At 59.3% G+C, this 23,446-nt stretch overlaps 10 protein-coding genes across 10 annotated transcripts; 4 read left to right on the top strand and 6 right to left on the bottom strand.

Annotated features, from left to right (window-relative positions):
• Window positions 1–704: 704 nt before the first annotated feature.
• Window positions 705–2,036, bottom strand: THITE_2053773 (uncharacterized protein; the record flags this gene model as incomplete). The annotated part of the gene is made up of 3 exons (XM_003655239.1): window positions 705–1,135; window positions 1,232–1,295; window positions 1,359–2,036. The coding sequence occupies 3 exons, from the start codon at window positions 2,034–2,036 to the stop codon at window positions 705–707; spliced, it is 1,173 nt and encodes a 390-aa protein (XP_003655287.1).
• Window positions 2,037–2,915: 879 nt separating this feature from the next.
• THITE_2053401 (uncharacterized protein) lies at window positions 2,916–4,312 on the bottom strand (the record flags this gene model as incomplete). The annotated part of the gene is made up of 5 exons (XM_003655238.1): window positions 2,916–3,263; window positions 3,348–3,630; window positions 3,748–4,015; window positions 4,084–4,144; window positions 4,205–4,312. The coding sequence occupies 5 exons, from the start codon at window positions 4,310–4,312 to the stop codon at window positions 2,916–2,918; spliced, it is 1,068 nt and encodes a 355-aa protein (XP_003655286.1).
• Window positions 4,313–5,157: 845 nt separating this feature from the next.
• Window positions 5,158–7,112, bottom strand: THITE_2118825 (uncharacterized protein). Its single transcript, XM_003655237.1, has 4 exons — window positions 6,844–7,112; window positions 6,697–6,781; window positions 6,526–6,575; window positions 5,158–6,461 (listed from the first exon to the last, which is right to left on the bottom strand). The coding sequence occupies exons 1-4, from the start codon at window positions 6,877–6,879 to the stop codon at window positions 5,322–5,324; spliced, it is 1,311 nt and encodes a 436-aa protein (XP_003655285.1). The 5' UTR covers window positions 6,880–7,112; the 3' UTR covers window positions 5,158–5,321.
• A 375-nt stretch (window positions 7,113–7,487) lies between these two features.
• Window positions 7,488–8,432, top strand: THITE_2118822 (uncharacterized protein). The gene is made up of 2 exons (XM_003655236.1): window positions 7,488–7,986; window positions 8,071–8,432. Exons 1-2 carry the CDS (start codon window positions 7,618–7,620, stop codon window positions 8,254–8,256), a joined length of 555 nt encoding a protein of 184 aa, XP_003655284.1. The 5' UTR covers window positions 7,488–7,617; the 3' UTR covers window positions 8,257–8,432.
• A 165-nt stretch (window positions 8,433–8,597) lies between these two features.
• THITE_2118819 (uncharacterized protein) lies at window positions 8,598–11,274 on the bottom strand. Its single transcript, XM_003655235.1, has 5 exons — window positions 10,970–11,274; window positions 10,605–10,887; window positions 10,335–10,504; window positions 10,128–10,257; window positions 8,598–10,029 (listed from the first exon to the last, which is right to left on the bottom strand). The coding sequence occupies exons 2-5, from the start codon at window positions 10,830–10,832 to the stop codon at window positions 8,608–8,610; spliced, it is 1,950 nt and encodes a 649-aa protein (XP_003655283.1). The 5' UTR covers window positions 10,833–10,887; window positions 10,970–11,274; the 3' UTR covers window positions 8,598–8,607.
• A 1,335-nt stretch (window positions 11,275–12,609) lies between these two features.
• Window positions 12,610–14,316, top strand: THITE_59635 (60S ribosomal protein L2). Its single transcript, XM_003655234.1, has 4 exons — window positions 12,610–12,686; window positions 12,863–13,391; window positions 13,467–13,564; window positions 13,627–14,316. Exons 1-4 carry the CDS (start codon window positions 12,675–12,677, stop codon window positions 13,750–13,752), a joined length of 765 nt encoding a protein of 254 aa, XP_003655282.1. The 5' UTR covers window positions 12,610–12,674; the 3' UTR covers window positions 13,753–14,316.
• Window positions 14,317–14,589: 273 nt separating this feature from the next.
• Window positions 14,590–17,125, top strand: THITE_2068211 (uncharacterized protein). The gene is made up of 4 exons (XM_003655233.1): window positions 14,590–14,662; window positions 14,815–15,273; window positions 15,345–15,840; window positions 15,939–17,125. Exons 1-4 carry the CDS (start codon window positions 14,611–14,613, stop codon window positions 15,973–15,975), a joined length of 1,044 nt encoding a protein of 347 aa, XP_003655281.1. The 5' UTR covers window positions 14,590–14,610; the 3' UTR covers window positions 15,976–17,125.
• A 154-nt stretch (window positions 17,126–17,279) lies between these two features.
• On the bottom strand, window positions 17,280–20,380 carry THITE_2118812 (uncharacterized protein). Its single transcript, XM_003655232.1, has 3 exons — window positions 20,244–20,380; window positions 19,309–20,174; window positions 17,280–19,254 (listed from the first exon to the last, which is right to left on the bottom strand). The coding sequence occupies exons 1-3, from the start codon at window positions 20,249–20,251 to the stop codon at window positions 17,300–17,302; spliced, it is 2,829 nt and encodes a 942-aa protein (XP_003655280.1). The 5' UTR covers window positions 20,252–20,380; the 3' UTR covers window positions 17,280–17,299.
• A 1,066-nt stretch (window positions 20,381–21,446) lies between these two features.
• On the top strand, window positions 21,447–22,426 carry THITE_2118811 (uncharacterized protein). The gene has a single exon (XM_003655231.1). The coding sequence runs from the start codon at window positions 21,534–21,536 to the stop codon at window positions 22,086–22,088; it is 555 nt and encodes a 184-aa protein (XP_003655279.1). The 5' UTR covers window positions 21,447–21,533; the 3' UTR covers window positions 22,089–22,426.
• On the bottom strand, window positions 22,427–23,409 carry THITE_2118808 (uncharacterized protein). Its single transcript, XM_003655230.1, has 2 exons — window positions 22,693–23,409; window positions 22,427–22,634 (listed from the first exon to the last, which is right to left on the bottom strand). The coding sequence occupies exon 1, from the start codon at window positions 23,268–23,270 to the stop codon at window positions 22,824–22,826; it is 447 nt and encodes a 148-aa protein (XP_003655278.1). The 5' UTR covers window positions 23,271–23,409; the 3' UTR covers window positions 22,427–22,634; window positions 22,693–22,823.
• Between the last annotated feature and the right edge of the window lie 37 nt (window positions 23,410–23,446).

Genomic DNA, 23,446 nt, shown 5'->3' with positions numbered 1-23,446 from the left:
TTTTTTTTTTTTTTTTTTTTTTTTTTTTTTTTTTTTTTTTTTTTCAGCTTGAAAGGCTAGTCTGGGATGATGCTATTCAAGGGGGCCGATGCGAGTGGGATGCGATGGCGGTGTCTTGTATGATTTGTCTTGTACTATATGTATGTGTACAGTGCATATGGGCGGGAAAGCGAATCTTGCGGAACGGGATGGCGTTGGTTGGCGGATTTGCTCTCTAGATACCCGTAGATAAAGGATCGTGAGCATGAAGTCAAGAGGTTATCTGCAAGGGCTGTACTGGGGGTTGTGCTGAGCCAGGAACCTGTGTTTGTAGGCAGGTCAAATGGAAAAGGGGTTGCATTTGAGACACTCCATCTTACGAGGAGGATACGAGGAGGCAAGTTGAAATCTTAACGCATGGAGAACCTGGCCGAATTAAGCTGGTTGTTTACAGCAGAATGCTGGCTGTGATGTATTATGCTTGGCCGTCTCAAACTGGTTTGCAACAAGCATGCCGTTCTCGCTTGGCTTGTGGTAGGTAGTACTACTTGTGACCTAAGACGACGGTGGAAAGGTAGGGCGCTGTTGGCCATGCATGACAGTCAGATTTGACAGATGCTTTCAGAGAATCTTCGCAACTTTGACTAGAACCTGTGGTTTGTAAGCTACTGCTGCTCTTCTTCGAGGTCAGCGGCAGGTTATCCGTCCGTCCCGTCGGCGTCTCCTTACGGCGTCCCAACAACGCCCGCTGCGACGGCATGCCCCTTGACAGCGAGGCCGCCCTCGGGCCCTTCGATCCATGCGTCCCACTCAGCGCCGTCCGGCTTCGTCCTTCGCAAACACACCCTCATCTCCTCGTTCACATAAAGCGGGGCGATATTGCGATAGGTGAACGACTTGACGTAGGGCATCGGCCTTGCGGGGTCGCTCTTCGGGGCAGCCGCGGACTGGACCTGCGCCAGACAGGCCCGCAGCGCCGAGAGCATGAGCACCAGCGACAGCGGGCCGTGGACGAGCAAACCCCGGTACCCTTCCTTACCGCGGACGTAGTCCGGGTCGAAGTGGATGGAGTGGGCGTTGTAGGTGAGAGCGCTGAAGTGGAAGAGCAGGGTGGCGTCAGGTTTGAGGGAGAAGGCGAATTCGGGAGCGGCAGGAGCTGCCTTCTGTTAGCTGAGCCAACCCCGTCACACCACCGTCAACCACGCCCTCAAAAACAGACACAGATCACAGCCCAGCCCAGCCGATAACATACCTTTTACAATCCTCGCCTCCCCCGTCCGCGTGTTCCTCTCCCGCATAAACACCAACCTCCTCACCTCCCTCACCACCGCCCCGGCACCGCCCACAACGTCCCCAAAAATCTCCCGATCCGACATCACCTCCTCCCCGCGCGCATCCCTTCGCCCAACGCCGTACAGCCTCTCGACCTCGACAAAGACCTTCTCCTGGCCCTCGGCCGGGCCCAACTTCAGCACGGCCCGCTCCGCGAGCACCCGCTCGGCGCACACGGCGCGGCGGCCGTCCACGCGGAGCGCCGCGTCCCAGCCGTCCCGGAAAACCAGCTCGCCGCCGGCCCACATGCGGCGCACGAAGGGCGCGCCGGGGCAGTGGGCCGGGTCGGTGCCGTCGGGCAGCAGGCGCGACGGCGGCAGCTGCGGCGGGAAGTAGACGAGGTGGTGGCCCTGCGGGAGGACCAGGTCTGCCGGCGGGGTGTCGAGTCTGGAGGGGAGCGGGCGGGTGATGCGGCCGGGCGGGAAGAGCGCGGGCACGTGGTCGGCTAGGGAGAGGGTGAGCAGGTGGGACGGGGTCGGGGAGAGGATGTCGGGAATGAGGGTGGCTGGTTGGGAGGCGAATTTTTGGCGGGCGCGGTGGAGGTAGGTGTCGGGGTTGAAGTGGGTGGTTGGCGATGTTGAGGGTAAGGGGGATGATGGGGGTGAGGGTTGCGAGGGTGGTGAGCTTGAGGAGGTTGAGTAAGGGGCTGTTGCATGGCCGAGGATGGCAATTTTCTGAAGTTGATTGCGGGGCCGGAGAAGCGAGGAGAGGGCGACGGCACGCATTGTCGTGTCCAGGCCCGAAACCGGGAGAGGATGTGTGGATTTCGAGTTAGAGTTGTGCCACGCAGTTGTGGCTGTTTTTGACAGCTTCTTGATGAATGCATTTGTAGACGGGAATCATCGGCTTGCTGGTGACACTAGATCGGCACACTCTGCCCAGACCGAGGTGAGGTGGAAGCACTAGGGTTGGGGTCAGGGTTAGGATTCAAAGCAGTCAGCCAGCAGTTCGAACCCCCTAACCCCTCACGAACATACAAACAACATCGGCAACCTGGAAGCCTAGCAACGGCGCTTAGGAGGAGGGAGGGACCTGGCTCCCTGGGTATCTCTGTGCCCATCTAAATACCTAGGTTTCGCTTCCGAGGTGCACGGCGCAGAGCTTGTGACCTTTCTTCAACGTTACCCCTCGGTGCCTGGCCACAGCTATTCCTGCAGCTTACAAGCCCACACAACTCAGGGGGATACCTTGTCTGACAATGCTGCCTCGTCCTGAGCCTCAGATCGAGTCTCCCCGTCCGGTTTCCCTCCGCCGCCCACATTATTTCTGGTTGGCCGAGCTCAACCAACTTCGTGCTTTGGAGAAACACCCGATCCAGCCCACCCCTTCTGCTCCGTCACCTCGCCAACTCATCGTAGACCTGAAGACTTCTGACATGGCAAGTCCTCCCATTCAGACAATGGACCCATCCACCACCAACAATATCACAGGGAAGAGGGCATGACACGGGCTGGCCAGCATGCTCTTTCTTCTTCTTTCTTCTTTTGCTATGATCCTTTCTATGTTTTGCCTCTGCAACTACAGCAAACAACGGCTCTCAGCCCTCGAGTGCCTACCCAGACACAGCAGCACTCCCGTACTGCCGTACTGCAGTCAACGCCAGCTCACCTTTCTCCCCTCCGGTTCCGCCAGCTGCCCAGCCACCTCCAGCGCTCGGCAACCCTGCCCAGGTCCGCCAGCACGCCGCCGACCCTGCCCTCGGGGTCGTCGAGCTTGCTGCCCTCGAACTCGACGAAGAACAGGTACTGGAACGGCGCGTCCAGGCTGGGCACGCTGCTGATGCTCGTCAGGTTGAGCCCGCGCGCGCGGAAGCAGTCCAGCACGTCCGCCAGCGCGCCCGCCCGCCGGTGCGGCACCGTGAACGACACGAGGCTCTTGTACCTGCGCCCGCCGTAGACATCAGCCTCCCCGGCCTCTGTCCGTTCCACTTCCTCTTCCCCATCCCTCGTCCCCTGCCCAGCCACACCCCCCACCGGGGAAGAAAAAGGAGGAGAATGAGAAGAAGGAGAAGGAGGAGCAGCCGCCGGCCCCCCAACGCGCAGGACAAAAAACCGTGTGGTATTATCCTCCCGATCCTCGACGCACCGCGCCAGCACGTCCAGCCCGAGCGCGCGCCCGGCGAACTCGCTCGCCACGGCCGCGCTGCGCCCCGCCGGGTCCGCCGCCGCCAGCTCGGCCGCGCGCGACGTCGAGCTGACCTCGACCGTCTCGGCGCGCGCCAGGTGCCGCGCCAGGAACCCCGCGCTCTGCCCCAGCGCCTGCGGGTGCGAGTACACCCGCTGGATGTGCGTGAGCGGGACGAGCGGCGTTCCTTTCTTACTCTTTTCTTCTGCTTTTCCTTCTTCTTCCGCCGGGGAAGGCGCTGTGGTTGCGCCGGTTGCGGCTGCGGTTGGTTCCGCCGCGGAGGGTGGCGGTGGGGATAGTGGTGATGATAACGATGATGCTGAGGGGGGAGTGGAATGGGGTTGGGAGGAGGAGGAGGGGGCAGTGGACGGGGACGGGGAGGAAGAGGAGAGCGGCAACGAGCGGCCTAGCAGACAGTGGTGGACGTCGAGGTAGACCTCGTCGCAGACGAGGGTGTCGGCGTAGGCGGCCGCGCGGTCGGCCAGGGCGTCGAGCGTGAAGGTGACGGTGCCGTGGGTGGAGTTCTCAAAAGGCACGACGCCGTAGGCGCACTGGCGCGACTGCACGCGGTCGAAGACTTCTGCTGCGGGAGTCAGTGTCCGCTCGTGTGGACTTGAGTGGGACGGGTTAGATAGATAGAACCAGGACCTTTTATTGTCGTCGTCGGCTCAAGCTGCCATTTGTCCTCGGGGAAGGCAATCTTCGTGGCCTGATGAAGATGTCAGGTTCCGCACATCCATCAGACTACAAATCCTGCCGTCTTCCATACCTGATGAGAATATGAATTGAACGGGCCGAGGAAAGCGACCGTCGTGCCCGGGTCCGGTCCAACATCCTCCTGCCCCGGCCCCGAGCCCCGGGGAGCGGGTGTGGTCATCGTTGACAAGATGCCGGTCGGCGAGGAGGCTCAAAGCCGCTGTGGTCAGACTCACGGGGCGGCCGAATGCAAAATTTCAAATGAACCGAAGTTTCGAAGAAAAGAGTCTACGTCGTCTACATCAAGCTTGCCCGTCATGTAGAAATCGCGGGCGCTGACGTGTCCAGAGAGGCCGTGTGCACACGGGAGACGGTGTTGAGTTTTGATATCGGAATGAGAACTTGACCCTGAAGCCCGCACCCTGATGAACGGGCCGACCGGTCTACCTGGCTTGGCCCGCAGCGCTTGTGCCCACCGGAGCTCCGATCGCTGAAAGCTGCACCGGAGACCCCACCAAAAGAGGGGATAATCGGCCGAGTTCGGCAGCTGTTCACCTTCCGGTCTGTAAACCCACATTTGCCCACACGGTTTCCTCCCCAGGCCGGAACTGTAGCCCGTTTTCCTCGGCATACACATGCGGACGGAGATTCATTAACGAGTGAGGGTTTGCGATTAGCTAATCTATTTCTCTGACACCCCGCATCGACAGTAAAGACAGGACAGACACCGCATGGCCCGGACCGACTGTCCGCGTACCAGGACTGCCGCAAGCCGGGCCAGCCCGTGTCCCCACGCATGTCAACTCAATCTCGTTGGATTGATGCCCTGCAATGACTTGTCTTCGGCCTTGTCCGACTTCCCGATCCTACGGGCAACACTTCCTGCGGCGGCACTCGGTTAGCAGGCACCGCGGTGGGGTCTGCCGGCCGAGGGAACGCTCACGCACCTTCAATCTGCCGCCTCAAACCCAAGAAGCCGTCATCACAGAGCGAAGCGGGCTGGGTCGCGACACCTGGTGGCTGGGGCTCGGCCTTTCCGCGAAGCCCTTCATCAGCCGCCGCTGCGCGGGCGGGAGCTTCGCGGGGCTTCGCGGCGGCGCGGCGGCCGCCTGGTCGGCATGCGGTGTCGTCAGCTCGGACGTGATGGCTTCGGTAACGAGTCCCTCGTGGTCAACGAGGGAATCAAACTGTCAATCGTCGTAGTAGTCGTCGTCGTCTTCGTCCACGTCGGCCAGCTGCTCGAAGTTGACCTTGTACCGGAGGATGCCGCCAATGCCGCCGAAGCCCTTGACGAACTGGTTGCCCTCGGTCGACCGGTCCGAGACGAACTCGAGCGTCGTGCCGAAATCCTTGTAGTGCTCGGCGATCCACTCCAGGAAGGACTCCTGCGCCGCCACCTCCATCTCCTGGCCCGTCTCCTTGTCCATGAACTTGTCGCGGTTGCCCTGCTCCTGCTGCTTGGTCGTGTGCAGGATCACCTCGTTGCCGTTGCTGTCCTTCAGCGTCCAGCGCGTCACCTCGAGGTTCTCAAACACGATGAGCGTCTCGACCGCGCCCAGCTCCAGCGCCTTGAGCGTGTCGTCGACGCCGTAGCAGACGCGGCCCGTGTCCTGGCTGATCTCCTCAAAGTACTTGCCGATCAGCTTCTTCTCCTGGATGAACTTGACGTTGCCCAGCGTCTCGGACGCCAGCTCAATCGCCTGGTTGAAGCCGTTCTCGCCGCCGTATGACACGTCGACGACCTTGATGACCTTGGCCTGCAGCCGCTGGTCGAACATGTCGGACGCGTTCAGATCGTTCTTGAAGTCGGCGGAACCGGCCAGGACGATGCCAGCAACGTTAACCTTGTCGTTGGTGATGAAGTTCTGCACCGCCAGCTCGGCCACCTTGCGGACGTAGTTGTGCCGCTTCTCCTCTCTCAGACGCGCGAAACGCAGCGCCGATTGGCCACCGCGGCCGTGCTTCTTTGGAAGATCGACCGAGAACTTCTGGACCACGTCGCGCGTGTTGCCGCTGAGCGTGCCGAACAGCGCCCCGTTACCGTCCATGACGATGAAACCAAACTTCTGGTCCGACTCGAGCAGCTCGGCGAGGGCTTCGGTGTGGAACTTGTTGTCACAGAGGTAGAGCGACGTGTTGATGGGCTTGAACGGCTCGAAGTCAATGTTGACCTTGCGTTCCTTGCCTTCTGACGTCAAGATTTCACCGCAGTAGACGACCAGGCCGTTGGGCGGGACCTTGTTGTACAGCTTGAGGCGCTGCTGGGTCGAGGTAATGGCTGAAAGGACGGATTGACGGTTGACACGCGACTTGATGTTGGACGCGGTACCCTAGAACACATGTCAGATCCTGGTGGTTGCCCGTGGAGGCGCCTTCTGGACGCCAGAGACGTACGTATTCTTCAGCCAGCATCTTTGCCGCGCGAGAGACCTGGTCCTTCGGCGCTGCCAAGGGGAAGTGGAATCGTCAGCAGGAGCTCAATCTGAGGAGGGGAGGGGAGGCGAGGCGAGGCGAGGGCGGCCTGCCGAGTTGCCCAGCGGTCGGGGCGAAATGGGAACGACATACGGATAATCAGGGAAATCATGCTGGTGCCATTTCCACGAGCGGCCTCAAGCCGCTTGATCAACTTCTTCACCTTCCAAATCTCGATCTGTAGGGCAGTCCCGTCAGCAACAAGGTGCAGCTGCAGCCTCAAAATCTCGCACGACTCACGTTCTTCTCCGCCTCGCTGGCGTTGGAGTCGCTCATGGTGAACGATTTGACCAGGAAAAAGGAAACAAACTAGGAGAAAGTAGACCTCGCCTAGATCCTCCTCACGGAGAGAGAACCTGTGCGCTCTTTTTTTGAGATATGGCAGCTATGTGCTTTTCTGACCCGGATTTTCCTGAAATTGGTGGTGGGGTTTGAACGGGAGAGGGGTTTCGCGCCTGGTGAAGCTTTTTATGGGCTTGGAGCCAAGTGGCGCACGACAGCCCCACAAGTTGCCTACAGCTGGTCATCATTGGCCATCGGAGGGTCATTGACCCCGGCTGAAGCACAGACAGCACATTGACCGGGTTTCGAGTGCCTGTTCTTGAGAAGTGGGGCTCTTTGTGTCTTGGGATGACCGAGAGATGCCGTGCGTCGTTCCTTGTTCCACGAGACAACCAACCTGAGAGTAACTTACATGAGAACTACGCACATAGCCCCGAGGGGAAAATTGAGGATTTGCTTTCGACATAGTTAATACAAGGCAGCTATTTTCTACATAACTTTCCCATTTTTGACCGTTGTCCACTTTTTGAGCCCGGGGTTTCGGGTAAGCTTACGAAGCCCCCTTTCATTCGTTTGTCCGAGTACTTCCAACCGCAGCTGGGTTAAGACAGTGTTTTGTGGGGCTCTCAAGAGCTATGATGCACTGACACGAACCTCGAGGCTCTTTGTTAAGAAAGCAACAAGTGCGAAGTCCTCCAACCCTTCGCACTTGATCGACAGCCCCCGGCCACAATGGCCTCGTCGATACCCCTCCAACTCGCCGAGACAGTGCAAACCGCACATCTCCAGCGCAACCCCTCGCCGCAGCACGACCTGAACCCGTCGACAGCGGCCTCCAAGAAAGAGCCCGTCCACCTCGAGCCCGTGCTCCCCGACGAAGGCGGCCTCGACGATGACGGCGTAGTCAGCCACAGCGGAGGGGAATCCGAGGAAGAGGAGGTCGAGGACGACGAGGTCTACCCGTCGTCGCGCATCAAGCCGCATCCGCGCCGCCGCCACCTCCCGCCCATGCCCGATCTGCGCTTCGAGCAGAGCTACCTGTGGAGCATACGGAATGCAGACACGTGGTGGAAGGTTGGGTGGATCACCGTTCGGGATCAGGTAGGGGGTTTCCCTTTGGCCCTCCAATCAGGTTTGGGAAGGCGTGGCTAACGTGTGTGGCGTTTGTGTGTGAACTACGAACAGGTCATGATGCCGTTTGTGCAGGGGATTCTGTACAACTTGGCGATCTGCGGATGGCAGCACTGGAACCGCAACGCACGTATTCATGGGTCGTCGATTGGGGCCAGGTTGAGGCGGTGGTGGTATGGGGTCAATAACTGGCCGATACCGCCCGAGAGGAAGGTTAGCCTGGTAAAGAGGACGCGGTAGTCACGGGGAAGGAGGGGAAGGGAGAGCGTGGATTAGGTTGATATGCTAACATAGAGTCTGGTGTCGTGGCGTTTGGGTGATTCTTTGCATAACGAGGGCATCGAGACTCGCGGCCCATGCCTCCAAACAGACAAGTCTATTACTATCGGCCCAAGTTTCCGAGCCTATGTCAAACGATTCGTGCTTTTCCCCGCCGACATCGCTCAAAAGCTGACTTGCTCGGAACAGACAGACAGCTGAAACAGCATGATACCGGCCGTCTCCTTCCCATGTCCGGCGGCCATAGCACCAAAACCTGCTTCCAGGTTCTCATAAGTCGTAAACACCAGTAGCCCCTCTACAGATGTCTAATCACTCCTGGGAGACAAAACCGACAGGCTGCGGGACAGATGGTGCGGCCTCCGGGCTGCCCCTGAGCGCCGGGGGTGCCGACGGCTCACTGGAGGGCGTCGGGAGTGACCTGTCCGTCACGCCGGCGTCTGTCCCTTGGGGCTGGTTTGCATCGGCGCTCGACTCCTGCACAGGTTCATGCTGCTTGCCCACGCCAGCCCCAGGCTGGCTGTCGGCTAGCTCGAGCGGCGTCATCCGCTTCGTCGCGACGGCGATGACCTCGGCCGCGGGCGGCTCCGGCTCAGGCTCCGCAACAACAGGCTCTTCGGGGGTTGTGGTTGTCTCGCCGGACTCGGACTCCTCGTAGCTGACGATCCCGTTCTGATGTGCCGCCCTGGGGTGTTTGTGTTTCTCGCTCGCGACGGGCGGCCCGGGGATCTGCCGCACCTTGTTGTTCTCGTCAAAGGCGACCCTGATCGGGAACTTGCATATCAAGCTCTTGCGCGGGGGGGCTTCCTCTAGGTCCTCGTCCATGAGCTCTTCTTCCTCGAATTCTTCCTCGTCCTCCTCCGACTCTTCGGGGACGTGCTCGTCTTCCTCGTCAGCTTCGAAGTCGGGCTCGCTGTCCTCCTCGTCGGACTCCTCCGACTCGTACTCGTCACTCTTCCGTTTCTTCGAGGCCCAACCGTTCATGCCGTGGTTCACGGCCGCAGACCTCTGAGGGCGGCCCGAGCGGGTGAGTGGTCTCTGCTCCGCGTCCTGGGCGTCGCCCTGCACGCTAGCGCTGGCGCTGGGTGCCCCGTCGCTGGCGTTCTCCGCGTTCAGCCGGTTCGGCGCCCTGACCTGCCGGCCACTGGCTGTCGTAACAGGGCCCCTGGGCTCGGTGGGCGTGTGGTTGCCGGTGTTGCGGGCTGAACGGCGAGTGGTGGAGTCCGAGAAGAAGTCGGCCTCGTCGTCGGAGTACGTGTACTTTATGCGCTTGCCTCTAGTGCGGCCTTCGTAGAGCGAAAACCCGGGCTCCGGCCGTCTGAACTGCTCCTTGCGCATCTGGCGGTATTCCCTGCGCCGCCGCTTTTCCTCCGTCGCCTCAAACCGCGGGATGCTGTTCATGATCTTCTTGGCAAGAGCCTTCGCCTTCGGCCCGCCGTCCTGCGTCTCGAGCTTCTCGCTGAGAGCCTTGAGCTCCTCGATGTTGCCCGCCACGCTCCACCACGTCCTCTGTAGGCCCGCGGGATTGCTTTCTCTGTACACGCGGAACGAGGTGTCGTCGTTGCCCTCGATGAGGAAATACCGGCGCTTGTCGCCATCGCTGCCCCAGGGCTGAACGCTCAGGGGGATGTTGAGGTCGTCATCGTGCCGGTTTTTGTACTGCTGGCTGATGATTGTCCTGACCGCGTCTGATGAGGAAAGCGTCCACTGCACGAGGGTACGCAACAGCGTAAGCTAGCGGCAGCCAGGTCAGTAAATGGACTTGCCATCTGAGTGAGGTTGCCGAGAGCGACAGCGCGAAGATGGTCAGGGATTGGGGGTACAGCACGTACCCGTTGCACTGGCGTCATCGAGGCAAACGTCGCCTGCCCTGCGAGCGGGTTCTGGCTCTCCCAGTCCTTCGCCCACTGCCCCTTGTGCGTCTGAATGGCTTCTTCGAGCGCGCGGTTGTAATGCCCAGGTCTGTACACGTAACGGAGTCAACAACCCATCCCAAAGCTAATCAATCCTCCTATTGCCCGACGGCGAGAGGCACGCACTTGACATCCTGCTTGCGGTTCAGGAGTAGGCTCAGCAGCGCGCAGAGGAAGTGCTCGACGCGCTCGCCCGGAACGGTCTCGACAACATCGCGCTCGAGTTCTTGAGGACCGAAATTCGCCAGGCTCTTGGGGAACGCTTCAGAAAACCGGGCGCGGAACATGACAATGAACTGCGGTGGCAAGGGTTAGCCCGGATGCTCCATCACATCGCAGGCGCGACTTCTCGCGTCGCCTCGCGACAACAGCGCGAACAAGGGTGTCAACACGTACAGCAATGTCAGGATTATCCGCCAAGACATATTCGTGCGGCGGTGATGGCTCGCGCTTGGGTCGCGGAGGGCTTTTCTCCTTGGGCTCCAAGGCTGGGTTCTTGTCAACCTTGTGGAAGAATTTCAGGATCCCCTGCCGCTCCTCCAATTGGATGTCGGATTCATCCTCGGAAGGCGGCTCCGACAGAGAAGAAAGCGAAGACAGTTCAGAAGAATCGTCGTCGGCCATTTTTGCTCTTGCGAACGCGAGCGCCGGTGGGTGGGCGTTTGCTGGGGTTGGCAGACTAGCGCGCGGGAAGTGGAGGAGGCAAGGTGAGGTAAGTTGGAGGTTGATGGAAGAGAGATCGGCTGCAACAAATTACGTACCAAGGCGACCACTGGGCGACTACGGCCCGGGGCCCTCCCAGCTTTACCATGTATCCAGTCTAACGGGCCAGGAACCTGATAGGCCGAATATTATTACAGTCAACTTCAAGCACTGCTGCAGTCCTTACTTCCTCTTCACACAAGGCTGTCCGTATGCAACAGGCACACTGCCCCACGAGGTCCTGCTTGCTGCTTCTCGCCAGCTCCCCAGCTCCGCGCGCCAGTCGGCAATCCGCCATCACCCACTGTCGCCACCCATCCCATTGTCCCCCAAAATCTCCAACAAACACTTCCCTGAGTGCCGTGCCACAGCCAACAACCAAATCCGCCAAAATGACCTGCACGTGAGAACAACTGGCTGGACAGACCATCTTGTTAGGTGCTCCCCACCCCAGAACGACCTGCCGGAGTTGGCCGACACTGTTTCCCTGGCTGGTTGGGTGATGAAGCTGCAGTGGACGTGAGGCCGGGGAGCAAAGCCGCACAGCGAACAGATTTGGCGTGCCCAAACACGGTCCCGCGCCACCCCGGGAGGACAGTAAATTGGCCTGCTCCACGTCTTCACCTCCAGAAACCCGGTGTTGTGCCCAGCCAAAAACAGCCAAACACGCTTGAGCCTGCCACCTCAGGAGCGGCATCGGCTCGCATGGCCACTTTCGTGGTTTTTGACCAGGAGGGGGCTCCTCCAGCACAGCCGCTAAGTGGAGGCTGCCACCCAGCTGGTTCACTTGAGCGACCGCGCAACATGCCCACAAGCTGAACAGAGCAGTGCCGTGAGCCTCTGCACACCCCCCTCAACGATGATTCCAAATCAAAATGAGAGTGATGAAGGGACACTTGTCCCAGCGCCAGCCAAACATACCCGCGACCGTGCCAAAGGACAGATCTGGCGCATCTGGAAGGGAATTTTGCGGAGATGCGATCCGCAACCCGTTTCAATTCCTTCCAGAAATGGCTTGCACTCGCACATAACTCCTGGGTTGTTTGTGAAAACGTCAGCGAGGCGGGTCGCTATTTGAAGGTCCCGGGCCTGCTGCCGCCAGCCTCCTCTCGGTCGCTTGACCAAGCTGCGCATTGCGACCCATATCGCGGGGTCGCAGCCGGGCCCGCACAGCAGAACCACACGACCACATGGCCACGTCAATTGCCCTTGAGATTTACATGACAACGTTGAGAAAAGGCCCCAGGCAACCGTAAAGACGGTTCATCAGAGCAGAGCTGATTTGAGACCTGCTTATCGTTAGCAGCGGGCCGAATATGAAGCATGGCAATACCCAATCATCCAAAACGTACATAAGAAGACACCCTGACAGCATGAACGAGCTGTTGGTTGTCGTGTTGCGAATGCTGGAGACGGCCACTTTGCGAAGTTGCGAGGATGTCGGGCGGACTTGAGGTTCAAGGGACACGTTCGCGCCTTTCAGCCAATTCCAGCCAAGTTCCACACAGTACGGGTAGAGGCCAAGATGTCATGCAGATACTGTATTCCGTACACTCCAAATGGTACAGAGCGCCACACCGCTTCCCCCGCCTTAGTTAGGGCACTTGGACAGCCACACCAATCAGCTGTGGCTTTTGCATCCACACAGAAATTTGGAAAATTATCGCTTCAATGATTTGGAGCTTTCCCGTGGCCGCAACCTCAACCTCCATCAACCACCGAGTCAACCCCGTCACTTCCACATTTTCAAGGTAGGAGGGCAAGATGGGTCGCGTTGTAAGTGAACCTATGTTTTCTGCTTTCTGACAGATACCCTCCGATTCGATTTCGGCACGGAGTCCGCGACCACGGCGAGCGACCGATCGATCGAGAGAATGGAACCTGCGAATTGAGACGATGCGCGGACGCTGGGGCCTGGAGATGGTGCTGACCACTGTTTCTCTTGCATTCAGATCCGCAACCAGCGTAAGGGCCGCGGCAGCATCTTCACTGCCAACACCCGCCTGCGGAAGGCCCCGGCGAAGTTCCGCAGCCTCGACTATGCCGAGCGCCATGGCTACATCCGGGGTATCGTGAAGGAAATCATCCACGACCCCGGCCGTGGCGCGCCCCTCGCTCGCGTTGTCTTCAACTCCCCGTACAGGTTTAAGAAGGTCACCGAGACCTTCATCGCCAACGAGGGCATGTACACCGGCCAGTTCATCTACGCCGGCAAGAACGCCGCCCTGACCGTCGGCAACATCCTCCCCCTCGCCTCCGTCCCCGAAGGTACCGTCGTGTCCAACGTCGAGGAGAAGCCCGGTGACCGCGGCGCGCTCGGCCGCACCTCCGGCAACTACGTCACCGTTGTCGGCCACAACCCCGATGAGGGCAAGACCCGCATCAAGCTCCCGTCCGGCGCCAAGAAGGTCGTCAGCAGCAACGCTCGTGGCATGATTGGTATCGTCGCTGGTGGTGGCAGGACAGACAAGCCGCTCCTGAGTACGTGTTCATGATGATGGCGGAGGGGAGCTGTCGACAGCATTCGCGGACGGAAGTTCTGACGGAGTGTTACAGAGGCCTCGCGCGCCAAGCACAAGTTCGCTGTCAAGCGCAACCGCTGGCCCAAGACTCGTGGTGTTGCCATGAACCCGGTTGACCATCCTCACGGTGGTGTAAGTGCTGGGAGTTTTGGAGACTGCTTCCGGAACGTCGCATATCTGACACGCTGCTACAGGGTAACCATCAACACATTGGTAAGGCGTCGACCATCTCGAGGTACGCCGCCCAGGGTCAGAAGGCGGGTCTCATCGCTGCGAGAAGGACGGGTCTGCTGCGTGGTACCCAGAAGACGAAGGAGTAACGGCTTTCATGGTTCTACATCTGGGCACAGGGGTTCATCGGATTGCATTGGTCTTTTGCTGCTTTGTAGTTACGGGACTGCGAAGGCGGACGGGAGACTTGCTCTTTTGTGCAAGCATCATGGCCGTGAAATGAACAAAATATTCCCAAGCGCGGCCGGGACAGGGACGAGGCTTGTTTGCAGGGCGATGTCCTCGATTATCCGGGGTCGCAAGGGGGGTCGGATGCCGAGCGGGCTATGCAGTCAGGGAGCACTCTTGGGAACCAAGCAGCGCGCACTCGTCGCTTCCGGGGCGATCAGCCGAGCCAGGCATCCACGACCATCTCGGTGAACCGCATGTGATGAGTGCAGTGGGAACGAGCGGGTTGGATACATGAGCATACTTCCAAGCCATACGGAGTATGGACAACGGACGAACAGACGAACGAGGGGTGACCGAGTATCCGTCGGCGCAAGCCCCATTCTTCTGACGTCAATGGGCCACTCGAACCCGGGGTGCCTCCTTTTGTGGTTGATTCTCACGGGCAACCATCGCAACAAAAACAAGTCCCTTATTTCTAGCTCAGTGTCGCCTGGTCTTTGCGAACCATGTTCCGAACGGGATCGGCGGCGTGTTCTATATCCGGTGTCTTTGCCAAGCCCCTGTTCTCCGGCCTGACCCAGGCGCTTTTTGGGAAAGGGGAGGTCGCCAACGGCGGTCTCGGCAGCTGGAACCCCACCATTCTGCTGCCCCGCCTCGGCGTAAGCTGCAGCTTTCCTCCCCCGAGTCGCACTCGCAAGAGGGGCAGCACAAACACAAACACAAATCTTTCTCCTTTCCACCGCAACTCGCTTTCACGCAACCGCCGGCTCAGCAACATGACGTCCACCAAGGAGTACAGGCTGCTCTGCCTGGAGAACCCTCTGCTCGGTACGTACGACAGGATGTTGAGTTCAATTGGTCGATCTGTGGCTGCGTGTTTCTCTCGCAAAGTCGTGACTGCGCGAGTCGTCGGGTCATTTTCACTGTGTCTCGGTCTCCGAACCTCCTCCGGCTGACATGGGAGCGCACCCTCCGTTCAGACATCCAGGCCTTCGGCAATGAGGCGCTGCTCGAGAAGTACGGCCTCAAGGCCAACGACGCCATCCTGGCCGAGGAGAAGCACCTGTCCATCTACGAGGACCTCCTCAACAACTACGATGCCAAGTTGATTGCCGGTGGTGCTGCCCAGAACACGGCCCGCGGTGCGCAGTACATGCTGCCCCCTAACAGCGTCGTCTACCTGGGCGGTGCCGGTGACGACAAGTATGCCGCCATCCTGCGCGACGCCTGCAAGCAGGCCGGCCTGCGCGTTGAGTACCGCGTCGACCCCAAGATCCCCACGGGCCGCTGCGGTGTCGTTATCACCGGCCACAACCGCAGCATGTGCACCGATCTGGGTGCCGCTAACCACTACGACCTGGACCACCTGAAGCGCCCTGATATCTGGGCGCTCGTCGAGAACGCCGAGGCATTCTATGTCGGCGGCTACCACTTCACGGGTGAGCCCGCCCAGCCCAGGGCCACGCCCCCCTTGGCTTTCCCCGTTGCCGTTTACCTGACCATGTCATAGTCTGCCCACCCGCTATCATGGAGCTCGCCAACCAGGCGGCGACCAAGAACAAGCCCTTCATCCTGTCGCTCTCCGCCCCCTTCATCCCGCAGTTCTTCAAGGAGCCGCTGGACGCGTCGGCCCCCTACTGGGACTACGTGATCGGCAACGAGACCGAGGCCGAGGCCTACGCCAACTCCCACGGCCTCGGCACCAAGGACGTCAAGGAGATCGCCAAGGCGCTGGCCAACCTCCCCAAGGTGAACACGCAGCGCAAGCGCGTGGCCGTCATCACGCAGGGCACCGAGCCGACGGTCGTGGCCGTCCAGGGCGAGGACGAGGTCAAGGAGTACCCCGTGCACGAGATCCCCAAGGAGGAGATCAACGACACCAACGGCGCGGGCGACGCCTTCGCCGGCGGCTTCTGCGCGGGCATCGTCGAGGGCCGCCCGCTCGACGAGTGCGTCGACATGGGCCAGTGGCTGGCGCGGCTGAGCATCAAGGAGCTCGGACCTTCGTAAGTTCCTCATCTTACAACTTACACCTCCTTCCCCTGCCATCTCCGCCATAAAAGCTCAAAAGAACCCACGTCACTAACAACCTCCGTCACCACAGCTACCCTTTTCCCAAACAAACCTACTCTCGCCAGTAAACAACCGTGGAAGACAAAAACCATCTGCCACTTCACAATCAGCCACAAATCCCACATACACCTTTCAACATTTCCACCCATCGTACATCCCATCAGCTCCTCCATTCAAGGCGGCGAAAGAGAGATAGAGAGAGAAAGAGAGCGACAGAGAGAGGAAGTTCCACCTTCTTCCATTTTGCAAGGCAGGCGTTGAAAGGCAGGTAGGCAGGCATCTGTGGCGTAGGGGAAAAGACACACGATACAGGCAAGGCAAGGCAAGGCAGGGGGGCAGGCAACGGTAGAAAGGTTTCAACAACGGCAAAAGACGGGACCGGGTCTGAATTTCTCTTTCTTTTTCTTTTGCAATCTTGAATCTGAATTTGACGTTGGCACGAATGATAGAGCTCGAATTCCGCGGTTGTTGATGTGCGTTGTGTGTAAGCGTTGCGCGTGGCGAGATACACCTGGCTCGCCTCCTTTTTCTTCTCGTCTTCACACTTTTTTTTTGTGTATTTTGCTTTTCTTGGGCGCATGTCAGGAATTGAAATTCAACTTTGCTTGATTCCCTTTTCCACCTTCCTTCCTTCCTTCCTTCCCTCCTCTCCCCTTCTGTCCTCCCTGAAATCACACCGACCGCGCCGAGAGGTGGGAAGATGCGAAGCATAAGAGAAGGCAAGCGAGGCAGGTCTGGCAAACAAGAAGTAGGAGTAACTGGGGAAGAATAGCGAGGCGCAGCAGCATGAAGAACCAGTGCGCGTCTCCCTGCCGAAGAAATATCAAACCGGGTCACCTCTTCGCCGGTTATCTGTTGTTTGTCTTGTGCATCTCTCTGTTTGCGGGGGCCCCAAATTGCACACTGCTGAAGTTGCAAATCAAGAATGGAAATCGTGAGAATGCAGAACCGGCTGATGAAGCTGTCTGCGGGCAAAAACTGCCTTGAAGGATGAGGATGCACCAGCAAGCGACCTGTCCAACGCGTGGTGCACAGTCATCCTGATTTGAAGCCCCCCTGTCCCCGCTCGCTTGTGAGGCATGGCAGGCTCTGTGAAGGGAGGCTGGCAGCTTCCACCTGCATGGTCGAGGTCCTCAGAGCCGGTGCCAGCAGCCAGTCCTTGGCGATGGAGCCCGGTTGGCTATGGTGGTGGGAATGCCACTTGTGCCGAAGGCGCTTTCGCAAGCTAGCAAGGCCCATGTTGTCGGGCGCTTGCAACGTGGCTGCATGTACACAGCTCAGAATCGCAATGCAAAGCGCGAAACACAGGCAGCCTCGCGGGACATCGTTGAGATAATAGTCGTGCATGTCTGAATGCTGAATTCTAGCACGACATTGCGCACGAAGCCCAAATCAGCGCTTTGGCATGCCCTGCACCACCGGCTTGCCGTCTGCCGTCTCGCCCACAGCAGGCTTCCGGACCGGGTTGGCCCAAATGTTCGACCCCGTAAATGGCTGGGTGGCGCCGGTGCGCGGCTGGCTGGCGTTAGGCCAAACGCTGGACAGACCTTGAGCGGCTTGCTCGGCGCCGCTGGTGGCAGCGTAGGCAGCGGCATATCTGTCGACTGACGGGGACTGATCCGCGGCGCCGGCGTAGTTGCCGAGCTGGTGGGAGGCGCCGGGAGACTGCGTCGCCGAGAACCTCTGGGCTGTTGTTGGCAGGCCCCACGGGCTGTTCACTTGCGGCAAGCTCGAACTGTTGGCCGAAAAGTCGAACGTCGAGAAGGGCGCATCTGGTGCACGGTTGGTACCCGCCTGGTTTTGGCCATAGATTGCCTGCCACACGTTCGTCGAAGTGCCCCAAGGACTTTGCTGAGTACTGGCGGGCGCAATCCCCTGTGCAGCAGCCAATTCCCCCGCAGCGGTGCCAGGCCAGGCTCCTTGCGTGCTGGAACGGTGCAGGGGCTGGCTTGCGCGGTTTGACCCTAGGTGCAGGGACTGGAGCGCCTCCGCCTCGTCGCCCATGAGAGAGGCTTGGCCTAAGCTGTCGTATCTCCGGTGCGTCGGGCCTGCGAGCGGATTTCTTGTGGTCGAGCTGGTTCCAAATGGGGCTGTGTTCCCGGAGCTCGCTGGGCGAGGAAGCCCTGCACCGTTGGTTCCCCAGCCAGCGCCATTGGCGCTCGTACTCGGGGTCCGCAACGCCGAGTCAACAGGCGGTGCCGGCGTGTAAAAGTAGTTCCAAGGCAGAGTCGGGATTGGCTTCGTACCGGCCGAACCAGGCGCGGGGCTGGCTGTGGCACCAGCTGCAAAGGCTTCGGCCATCGCTGCGGACCCCAAGCCGTAAGAGTTCGTCCGGGCATGAGAGCGGGCCGGCGTCTCAGACTTGGCAGCGGGAGCGGATTCCGGCGGGGCCATGAAGTCATTGAGGATTTGAAAGAGCTGCTTCTCGATCGGATACTCGGTAGCGAGGGGCGCCTGTATGGGCGCAACAGCCGGTCGAGCTTCGCCAAAGCTTTGGCGAGTGCCATTTCCGGCTTTCCGCAGATCCGGCCCGTAAAACTTCCGGTCCTCAGAGAGCTCGTTAGACTCGCAGGGACTCGGGGCCACCGCTGGTCCTTGCGAATTCTGTTCATTCGCCGCAGGAGCTGTGGTCGAAGTCAGAGGCCGAGCACCTGGGAAGGTCTGAGCAGGATCAGGCTTCCCGCCCTCGAGGTACACAAACGCCGTCAGCTCTCGGGTTCCCTTCTTGACAGATGAAGTAGTGAATGGAAACCTGGACTCCGGTGCAGATAGGTCAAGTGCACAAAGGAGAACATCAAAACAGCGAGTAAACATGACATCGTCAGCAGTATGGTCCGCAGAGGGAATGTCGTCGATACGCGGCTTAGGCTGGCGCGTGAAAGCATCGTAGTGCAGCTGGCAGCCGTTGTGAAGGTCGGGCCCATTGAGACAATTGATGCCAAGGGTCATTTCGTCCTCGGGGAAGCGCCAAGACACTGGGGTTCCAAGTTGCGGTTCGCTTCCCAGAAGGTCGAAGAGGAGGGACAAGGTGCTGCCGAGCATCGCGCACATCGCTCCAAACTGCGGTTCCAGATGCGCCTTGAAGTCAACCAGTTGGGAACCGTAGAAACACAGCCAGGCCATGTAGACGCGTAGCAGCGGCAGGACGCGGTTGAAAACAGGCGTGAACTTGGTCGCGGTCTCTGCTTCGGGCGCAGCACTGGAGGTAGCAGCGGGGGTTTCAGCGCTCCTGAGCTTGATGAGGTCCGCAATCTCCTCTCCAAGCAGACGTGCGATGGCATGAATCGTGCGTAGGTTGAGGAGCAGGATGAACTGGCAAGATCGGGAGCCCTCAACGGTCCATTTCGCTGTGCCCAGTTAGTGAGGCTTCAGAGGTGATAGGCAGATAGCTCTCAACAGACCATTAATCTTGTCTTGAGCCGCCACGTAGGCAGTGATGTTGATGAGAATGATCTTTAGCAAGTCCCCTTCGGAACCGTAGCCCGTCCCGGTCTTCATCGCCAAGACCAGGCGATGATCAACCTCGCCTTCGAGCTCCTTGCGCTCCGCGAATTCATTTCCCTGGAAATAGAATGCATGGAGCTTGACAAACCAGCCCGCCAATGCGTGTTTGGCGCCAGCGCTGTTTCGCTTCTGGAGTTCGCGAAACTCGCGCTCGAGGTTCGTTCGGGCGTTTGGGTGAGGCATGGCGCAAGCCAGGGCGCGGTAGAGATGGTACACGACATTGAGATGGTCCTCAGTCTCGACGTAGATCACTCCGCATTGGTGGTGACCGTGTCCGGACTCGGGGATCAACTCGTTCGCCAGGAAGTAGTACGCCAACGCCCCATCGCCCTTGCGGTCCTTGGGACGCAGGAGTGTGCGGTATCTCGCCAGGTCGCCAAGGTAGATGAGCGTCTTATGGCAGGACATGATGACAATGTCTTGAAGCTGTGCAGCTGCCGGGTTGACCTTGTCCTCGTCCGGTACTGCCATCTCCTGGAGCTCGGCCCTGCGGGCGATGCGCCTGAGGTCTTTCATGTCATAGCGTGCGCAAACCCGCTGGAGGTAGCCCCTGTAGAAGTACTGTGCGGTTTTGAGATAGGCCGAGTATAACTTCTCGATCTTGCGTCGGAGCACCACATGGTCGTTGTCATGCAGGCGAGCAAGCACCTTTCGATAGGCCTTGGTAACAAGGGCATGCACCTGCCAGAGCGTATTCTCCGCATCTTTTTCTTTTGCACCGCGAATGTCGAGCCAGATCGTTTCCATGCAACGGAGCCGGTACCTGGAGATGGGATCCGTAGTGTTAGTCAAGCGAGGCAGCACATCGAAAAAGTTCCCAGCAACCACTCACGTCTCCATCAGTTTCTCGACCTTCTCGAAGCGGGCTACCTCGTTAGGAGCGCCATCCTGAACGGCCGCTAGCTCCTTGAGAATTGTGGCGCGGACCCTCTGCGCGGCTCTGGGGACGCAGGGTTAGCAAGTTCAATGTTGAACTTTTGACTGCCGACTGCCCATTGGCATGGGAGGGGTTCCTGGACTTTTGAACACTCACTTCCAAGCATCATCGGTCAACGTCGCCGTGGCCGTGGTTGGCTCGGGGCCAGTCGCTGTCACTGTCGCTGCCGCTGCCGCTGCCGCTGCCGAAGCCATTGTGCAGACGCCAATGCCAGAGAACTCAGCCGGCGACAGGTTCGCGCACACGCACACGCAAGACGCGAGTGGAGGAACGGGAAGAGTGGCGTTTATATGGGAGCAGCCCAGAGCTAGGGCTAAGGCTCACATGCAATTGTCGGAGAAGCGGCGGTCTGCAGACGGTCCATAACTTGACGCAATCGCTTTCACGCTTTCACGGCTCGGGGTCTGCGCGGCGGGGCGCGACGGCTTGCAGCTGACAGTGCGGCGACGTATGGTGGGCGCATTGGGAAGGGAACCGAGGCACGTAACCCGCGACTGGCAGGAGTCGGCAGCGGTCGGTCTCTTTGTTGAGTGTATAGTCTGCGACGGAAAATGCGCAACCGAAGCGGCGCAACGAAAACACAGGGCGGTTGCAGAGGAAGAAGCAGTTCGCACGCCGACCCGCAGTGTTGAGCAAGGGACACACGGTATTGGGCCAGAAAATGCTCGCCTGGAGCCAACCCCTTGTTGCCCTGAGCGTGCCAAGTGACAACAGCCCAATCAGCGTGGGCTAGGCGTTGTGCTTCTGTGGGGTAATTCTGGCCTTCTGGCCTGTGCGCTCCCAATCCAAGGTGTGCGTCATACCCACCAGTTATCAGCGCGGATTCTTCCGTACTCCATCTGTTCTTCTGCCAGAGATACCCTCATGGCACCTGAAGGTTGTTGACAGTTTTCTCCATGGAGTTGACTGTCTGATTCTTGAGCTTTGTACCATCGCCCACACCCGGACTTTTCATAGGCAAGAGCCAGCGCAGAAAGCGCATAAGCAAACAGACTCCCTACCTGGTAGGTAGGCGGTTGCAGGAGCAGTTATCTGAACTATCCCCAGCCATGCTGGGTGCACCGTTCATGCTCTGATGCACTCACTGAACCCGCCTTGGCCGAGGAACGCGACCATCCCAAATTGTAACAACTTCTGCCAGACTGAGCTCTCTCACATGCTCTCAAATCCACCTAGCCTGCCAAAATGAAGCGCTCACGAGAACCTGAAGAGACCTCTCCAGGGGAAGTTGCAGATGCTGCCCAGGGCCTAGCAGTAGCTCCAGGTGGTAATCCTGACAGGCCCGGAAAAATCGACGACGTCGACGGCGACACCGCGCCTCCCGCGACCAAAATTGCGGAGCTTGACCTGTCCGACAACAGGAACGGCAGCGATGTCCTCATGCACTGCTCGCTGCCGCCCCACAAAGAGCCCCTGGCGTTCTCGTCCTACAGCGACTACGAGACCCATTACCGGGACCAGCACACCAACCGCTGCGTCCAGTGCCGCAAGAACTTCCCGTCCAGCCACCTCCTCGGCTTACACATCGAGGAAACGCATGACTCGTTCGTCCAGGCGAGGAAGGAGAGAGGAGAGCGCACTGTATGTTCCCCAGGAAGCCCTCCCCGTCCTGTGCCAACGCCCACGCCCAAGCCCATGCCCATATCCACGCCGTCTGCTAACGCAGTCCTCAGTACTCGTGCTTCGTGGAAGGCTGCGACCGGAAATGCAGCACGCCACACAAGCGCAAGATGCACCTGATCGACAAGCACATGTACCCCAAGGATTTCTTCTTCGCCATCACGCGGGAAGGCATCGACGGCCGGAACTCTCTGTTACGGGAGGGCCGCCGGCGTCCTCGTCGGAGATCGAGCGCCGCTGCTGCATCACCTCCGGACTCATCTCAAGGTCAAGGACTGGAACCTGATGCTCCAGGAGAGCCTGCTGAGCCAAGGGGCGGCCATACAGGAGCAGATGCCGCCCAAAAAAATGCTGGGCAGCAGCAAGACCAAGAAATGGAGAACCTCTCAAGCGCCATGGCAGCGCTTCAGTTCGTGCCGATGAGCGTCCGGTTCGGGCGAGGTAAAAAGGCTGGCTTTGCGAAGCGGTGACCAGCGTTCTTATCTAGCGAGGCGTTGGGGTCGTATGAGCATCATCGAACAGGATGGGCACAACAAACTGGGCAGCAGGTCTTGAGGTGAACATACTGGCTGAATACCGATAGTTCTCTTGAGCGGCATTACCGCGTAGACTTGTAGACGCCAGCCAACCTGGCTCTAAATATCCCGTCTCCGTCTTGAGTCGTCCCTGTTCCGGTAAGCATTTTGTGCGGAGGAAGCCTTCAAGAAGAGTGGCAAACTCTTACAGTCTCCGTCACACCCTTCCAACAACCAAAGAGAACAGATTGGTATCATTAGCCTTAGACTCCCCCCTCCCTCGCCGTCTCCCCATCAAGTCCCCAAATCGAGGTAGTTTGATAGAAAAAATTGCGTTCCCTCAATCCGTCGAAGCGCAGCCCCTACACCCGCAGCTGACGCACTGCACGTCCTGGTCCTCCTTGAGCTGGGCCCTCGGCACGCGGCAGATGCACGTCGAGTTGAAGTTGGTCTCCTTGGTCTGGATGCAGCGCAGGCAGCACAGCTTCTCGTAGCCCTGCTTCTTCCACTTGGCGATCAGCAGCGGGTCGGCGTAGCCGTTCTTGAGCAGCCAGTCGTACAGCTGCCGGCTGATGGCCTCCTTCTCGTAGTACAGCTCGTACACGTAGCGGCTGCGCTGGTGCGCGATCTGGAAGATGGGCCACTGCGCCTGGTTCTTGGGGATGTTGTCCGTCGGCGTGTTCTGCGCGTCCTTCATCTTGTTGCTGAAGATCAGCAGGTCCTCTTCAATGTCGCTGAAGCCGTCCGGTGGCGGCTTGCGCTTCGATGCCGGGCGGATCGCGGGCATTGCGAGTTCTGTTTTCGGCGGTGTCGCTTGGCTTCTTGTTGTTTTGCCCTGGGGCGAGAGTCGCTGTTGGGACGCTGAGGGATTGGGCGCGCAAAGTAGGGCGTGATTCGATGTAGAATGTTTCTTGGAGAGCTTGGAGGGGCGCATCCACTGGAAGCCTGAGATGCTTGGCATCA

Source organism: Thermothielavioides terrestris, chromosome 4, assembly GCF_000226115.1.
Source record: "Thermothielavioides terrestris NRRL 8126 chromosome 4, complete sequence".
Taxonomy (NCBI): Eukaryota; Fungi; Ascomycota; class Sordariomycetes; order Sordariales; family Chaetomiaceae; genus Thermothielavioides; species Thermothielavioides terrestris.
Note: the sequence above shows the minus strand (reverse complement) of the source record. Positions and strands in the feature narration are given on the sequence as shown.

Excerpts from the sequence above, each read along its gene's own strand:
- THITE_2118825 (XM_003655237.1), bottom strand. The coding sequence starts at position 6,879 with ATGAGCGACTCCAACGCCAGCGAGGCGGAGAAGAAC. Across the intron at positions 6,782-6,843 it reads CCAGCGAGGCGGAGAAGAAC|ATCGAGATTTGGAAGGTGAA; the intron begins GTGAGTCGTGCG and ends ACTGCCCTACAG. Across the intron at positions 6,576-6,696 it reads CATGATTTCCCTGATTATCC|CGCCGAAGGACCAGGTCTCT; the intron begins GTATGTCGTTCC and ends TCCCCTTGGCAG.
- THITE_2118822 (XM_003655236.1), top strand. The coding sequence starts at position 7,618 with ATGGCCTCGTCGATACCCCTCCAACTCGCCGAGACAGTGCAAACCGCA. Across the intron at positions 7,987-8,070 it reads GGATCACCGTTCGGGATCAG|GTCATGATGCCGTTTGTGCA; the intron begins GTAGGGGGTTTC and ends AACTACGAACAG.
- THITE_2118819 (XM_003655235.1), bottom strand. The coding sequence starts at position 10,832 with ATGGCCGACGACGATTCTTCTGAACTGTCTTCGCTTTCTTCTCTGTCG. Across the intron at positions 10,505-10,604 it reads CGGATAATCCTGACATTGCT|TTCATTGTCATGTTCCGCGC; the intron begins GTACGTGTTGAC and ends TTGCCACCGCAG. Across the intron at positions 10,258-10,334 it reads AACCGCAAGCAGGATGTCAA|ACCTGGGCATTACAACCGCG; the intron begins GTGCGTGCCTCT and ends TTACGTGTACAG.
- THITE_59635 (XM_003655234.1), top strand. Across the intron at positions 13,392-13,466 it reads GACAGACAAGCCGCTCCTGA|AGGCCTCGCGCGCCAAGCAC; the intron begins GTACGTGTTCAT and ends GGAGTGTTACAG. Across the intron at positions 13,565-13,626 it reads TTGACCATCCTCACGGTGGT|GGTAACCATCAACACATTGG; the intron begins GTAAGTGCTGGG and ends ACGCTGCTACAG.
- THITE_2068211 (XM_003655233.1), top strand. The coding sequence starts at position 14,611 with ATGACGTCCACCAAGGAGTACAGGCTGCTCTGCCTGGAGAACCCTCTG. Across the intron at positions 14,663-14,814 it reads CCTGGAGAACCCTCTGCTCG|ACATCCAGGCCTTCGGCAAT; the intron begins GTACGTACGACA and ends CCCTCCGTTCAG. Across the intron at positions 15,841-15,938 it reads ATCAAGGAGCTCGGACCTTC|CTACCCTTTTCCCAAACAAA; the intron begins GTAAGTTCCTCA and ends CCGTCACCACAG.
- THITE_2118812 (XM_003655232.1), bottom strand. Across the intron at positions 19,255-19,308 it reads GGCTCAAGACAAGATTAATG|CGAAATGGACCGTTGAGGGC; the intron begins GTCTGTTGAGAG and ends AACTGGGCACAG.
- THITE_2118811 (XM_003655231.1), top strand. The coding sequence starts at position 21,534 with ATGAAGCGCTCACGAGAACCTGAAGAGACCTCTCCAGGGGAAGTTGCA.
- THITE_2118808 (XM_003655230.1), bottom strand. The coding sequence starts at position 23,270 with ATGCCCGCGATCCGCCCGGCATCGAAGCGCAAGCCGCCACCGGACGGC.